Source organism: Apteryx mantelli, chromosome 27 (assembly GCF_036417845.1).
Source record: "Apteryx mantelli isolate bAptMan1 chromosome 27, bAptMan1.hap1, whole genome shotgun sequence".
Classification (NCBI taxonomy): Eukaryota; Metazoa; Chordata; class Aves; order Apterygiformes; family Apterygidae; genus Apteryx; species Apteryx mantelli.
The window spans coordinates 3,885,268-3,889,824 of NC_090004.1; the positions used below are offsets into that span (position 1 = coordinate 3,885,268).

The window sequence follows — 4,557 nt, forward strand, 5'->3', positions numbered from 1 at the left end:
CTCAGCCGCAGAGACCTCGATGTCACCGCTGGGGCGTCTGATGGCCTCGGGCAGCCTCGGCGCCTTGCCCAGCCATGGACCCTGTCTGGCCTCCTCCTGCTCCCGGGATGCACGGTAACATCCAGCCGGACCCCGGAGGGAGCGTGGGCCCCCGGGATGGGGACGCCAGGCTCTCCAGCGGCGCACTTGCTCCCTCCCAGCATTGCCCAGCGCCCCTCCCAGCAGGTCCCTCCTCCCAGTCCAAAGTTGCAGCCAGCTCAGCCAGGACGGCTCACGTCCCAGCGGGGACGATGCCGGGGCACACGGTGCTGCCCAGCCCCGCGGAGGCTCTGCCGGGCAGAGCAGAGCGGCTGCCGGTGGCAGGTATCCCGGGCTGCCGGTGCGGCGAGCCAGCCGGGCGGCGGGGGGCTCCCTGGGGACGGGGAGGGGGCTGACACCTGATTGAGCCCTGCTCGGTTTTGGGGGGCTGCTCCGGTGGCGTCTGCGCTGGGGGGGGGGGGCAGCAGCGGCCCCGGAGCCTGGTGGGAGGGTGAAGTCCAGGGCAGGGAGCCGCAGTGTCGCTGGCACCGTGGCTGCCGCAGGGTCGGGGTGTTCCTATCCAGGCATTTCCCCTCCCAGGCTGGTCACTGTCACCTGGACATGCCTGGGGGGGGGGCAGAGGGGGGGGCCAGGCTCCTCTGGCCCCACAGGGATGCAACAAACCTCTGGTTTGCTGATGGGGACAACTGCACCTCCAGCGAGGCCTCACTGGGGACAGTGGGGGACACAGAGGGCTGGGGGGGTCCCTGGACTCCCCAGAAGTGGGGAGCATGGAGGAGGGCAGGGACAGGGGGATGTTAGTGCTCCACCAGTGTCACAAGCGGCCAGGTCTCAGCTTCCCTTTGCTGCTGGCCAGGCACCCCATGGCAAAGCGCTGATGGGAGCCGGTGTGTCACCAAACGTGGCCAGGCCTGACACCTCCTGGCTTTGGAGGGGCCTCGGCAGCAACGAGGGCTCCCGTCACGCACCGGGATGCCCCGTGCTGGCATGGGAGGCCGGTGCCCGAGGTGCAGGCCCAGCCTCGTGCCTGCTGGAGCAAAGTCAGCGGCGCACGGAGTTATTCCTCCTGGATGCCCACAGCCCGCGGGGGTAAAGGGGGCATCCCAGCCCCTGGAGCATCCCGCCGCCCCGGGGGCCAGGGAGGCCAGCGGGACCCCTGGGCGCAGCCACGGCCGGGGCCCTGCCGCAGGACGAGCCCCTGCCGGGAGCGCGGCTGGCCAGGTGGGATGGGGATGCGGATGGGGGACATGTTTGCCATGGCAACGGAGGGGGTTGCTAGGAGACGCAGCCCGGAGGAGGGGAGGGATGCCCAGCAGCCTCCCTCCCTCCCTCCTTCCCGTCCCGCCGACCCTGTCCCCCCAGGACAGCCCGCTCCCAGGCCCGAGTCCCCCATCGCGGCCCCGCGGGGAGCCAGAGCGTCCCCCCAGCAGGCTGCAGCCCCCCGTGACCCCCCCACCGATGGGTCAGGGTCAAGATCAGGGTCTGGATGAGGGGGACGTGCAGGAGCCAGGCGGGACGAGGAGCTGGAGGGGACGTGGATAGCCCTGCTCAGTGCCTGCTGCTGGGGGCGGGGGGACGTGGGATCGCGGAGCAGAGGCTGCTGCCGTTTTGCACCGGATTCCTCCTAGCGGTGCCCCATTCCCGGCTCCCCGGCTCCCCGGGGACACAAGCAGCGGACGGAGCTGCACGGCCCCGCGGCGGCGGGATGAGCCTTGCTCCCCCGGCACCGGCGAGATCCCGCTGGTCCCTCTTCAACCTCTGAGACTGAGGGATGGTGGATGGGTTTTCCTTGGCTTTCCGGTGCCCCAACCCCAGGCCCTGCATCGAGCAGGGGCTGCGATCGGCGGCCCACGGCCGTGTCGGAGCTGCGAGCAGAGGGGACGCGGCCGGGTGCTTCCGAAACGGGCTGGGGGGGGGCCTGACCCCGCGTGTCCCCCCCTTCCAGCCACGCATGCTGTCAACGGGAACCCCACGCTCCCGCCGTTCCCCGCCGAGATGCAGGTGGCGATTTTCGGTGAGTGATTTCCCCCGCTGCCGGGGAGGGGGGGGGATCCTGGCAGCAGCGGGGATCCCGAGCGTCCAGGCCTGGGCGCCCGGGGGGAGGCAACTCCCTCGGAGCCGTTCCCTGCGCTCTCCCGGCCGGGGGGAGCCCTCGGGGCGGTGGGGGGGCCGCCCCGGCGTGAGCCACGGTGATGGGCGCCCGGCTGGGATCGCCCGGCCGCCCTCTCCTCGCTGCCGTCTCCGTGCCGCAGGCATGGGGTGCTTCTGGGGAGCGGAGCGGCTCTTCTGGAAGACGCCGGGGGTCTTCTCCACCCAGGTGGGCTACGCCGGAGGCTTCACCCCCAACCCCACCTACAAAGAGGTCCGCTCAGGTAGCCGTCGGCGCCGTCGGGGCAGGCGGGGCGATTCCGGCTGGGCTTCCTGCGCCCCCGCGGGTCCCGCTCGGCTCCGCGGGTCCCGGCGCTGGGTTCCCCCCTCCTCACCCCGGGGCCGGGCCTTGGGTTTGCTTCCCGGGATGCGGGCAGCCCCCCCATCCCAGCCCCCCCAAATCTCCCCCCAGCCTGGGCAGACGGCTGCCTGGCTTATGCGGAGAAACGTCTTGCGGCGGGCGCTGCGGAGGATTATCCGTCTGCAAGAAATATTATCCGCGGCTGCCGTCTCCGGCCGGGGATTTAACACAACGCGGAGGGGGAGCGGGCAGAGGGGAAGGGGAATGGGAGCTCCCGGGGTGCCGGAGCCCCTCCAGGAGACGTCAGGCACCCTCAATGCAACCCTTGCCGACACTCCCGGTTTGCACGAGTTTGACGAATTGGCCAGTTCTCAGCTCCCAGCAGGCGGGCGCGTTGGCTGCCCTCCCCGGGGGGGTTCACCACCGGGTCTCCCGGCTCCCGGGGCTGCGGGAGGCTGCACGGAGCTCGCAGCAGGGGATAAGGAGCGTGTTGGGGGGGGGGGGTCTGCCCCCACAGCCCCCCTCCTGGCCCCCGGGGAAGCGGAGGCGGGGGCCCGGCGGGACGGGGGTGCAGGGCTCGCTCTCGCCCCGCAGGGATGACCGGGCACGCCGAGGTGGTGAGGGTCGTCTTCGACCCCCAGAAGATCAGCTACGAGGACCTTCTCAAGCTCTTCTGGGAGAACCACGACCCCACGCAAGGTAGGGCCGAACCGTGGGGCCGGACGGCGGCACCGGGTCCCGGTTCGGCCCTGGGGGCTGCCCCCAAACCGGCTCCGAGGAGGGGGCTTTGCATCTCCGTCCCTTGGTGCTCTGTGCGGGGGGTGTAGAGACCCAGGGCTTCTTGTCCCCCAGTCCCGGCTCCCTGCAAGCCATGAAGGGCAGGATGGGGAAACCGAGGCACGGAGAAGGGCCCAGCCCTGGGGCTGGGGGGGTGCAGAGCCGAGGCAGGATTAAGCCCCAGATGTCACAGCGTGCTGCACCCACCATCACGCTGCCCCTTCCCGGGGTCGCCTCTGCAGCTGTGCCCCCCCCCACCCCGTGCCTCAGTTTCCCCATCCGCCGAAGGGTGGGTGCTGCCTCCCGGTGGGATCGGGCTCGGCGGGTGCCCCGTAACCCCCTGCCGGGTGCTTTCCCACCCACCCCCAGGCATGAGGCAGCAGGAGGACGTGGGCACCCAGTACCGCTCCGTCATCTACACCCTGGGCCCCGAGCAGGGCGAAGCCGCCCGCCGGAGCATGGCAGCTTACCAGGAGGTACGGGGGGGGCACGGGCCCTGATTTTGGGGCAGAAAGACCCTCCCTGGGGCTTTTTTCTGGGGGGAGGGGAGCAGGTTCTGCTCTGGCCCAGCTGGGTGCTGGGGGGACAAGGTGAGGAGCCCCCCCCCCCCCCCCGCAGCCCCGCTCAGCGTCACCCCGACGCGGGTGCCGGGGGTCCGGGCGCCTCCTCCCCTCTGCCCGCTCCTAGGAGCTGAGCAAGCGGCGGCGGGGGGCCATCACCACCGCCATCGAGCCGGCCGGCGACTTCTTCTACGCCGAGGACTGCCACCAGCAGTACCTGCACAAGGTGCCCGGCGGCTACTGTGGCCTCAAGGGCACCGGTGTCACCTGCCCCGTCGCCCCATGAGGCCACCGGGGACCCGCGTCGGAGCCCTTGGCCCTGGTTCCTCCTTGCCTTCCTCTTCCTCGCTCCCTCTCTCCCGGGGATGGAGGGGGGCTCCCACACCAGCCTGCGGGTGCCACAGCCTGGGGACACCTCCGCGTCCCTGGGGAGGGTGGTGCTGGCTTGTCCCCGCTGCTGTGCTGCTCTGCATCGCCCCAGCCCGATTAAAGCTATGTCCCCCCCACCTGTCCTGTCCCGTCCCATGGGTGCAGCTGTGGGGACAGCGGGAGGACCTCAGTGGGGCTTGGTCCACCGCTCCGTCCCACAGCAGGGGGTTGGTGGGCTGGGGATTGGTGGTCCAGGGGTCAGTAGGCACTGGGGCTGGTGGTCCAGTGGTCTGGTGGCCTGGAGGGGGGGATCAGGGGTCCTGGGGGCTGATGTGGCACAGTGGCTGGTGGTCTCAGGGGGGG

At 71.3% G+C, this 4,557-nt stretch overlaps 1 protein-coding gene across 1 annotated transcript; it reads left to right on the plus strand.

The window, feature by feature from the left end:
* Positions 1 to 223: 223 nt before the first annotated feature.
* Positions 224 to 4,331, plus strand: LOC136994286 (peptide methionine sulfoxide reductase MsrA-like). Its single transcript, XM_067311420.1, has 6 exons — positions 224 to 363; positions 1,985 to 2,053; positions 2,292 to 2,411; positions 3,083 to 3,187; positions 3,635 to 3,741; positions 3,953 to 4,331. Exons 1-6 carry the CDS (start codon positions 291 to 293, stop codon positions 4,109 to 4,111), a joined length of 633 nt encoding a protein of 210 aa, XP_067167521.1. The 5' UTR covers positions 224 to 290; the 3' UTR covers positions 4,112 to 4,331.
* Positions 4,332 to 4,557: the final 226 nt, after the last annotated feature.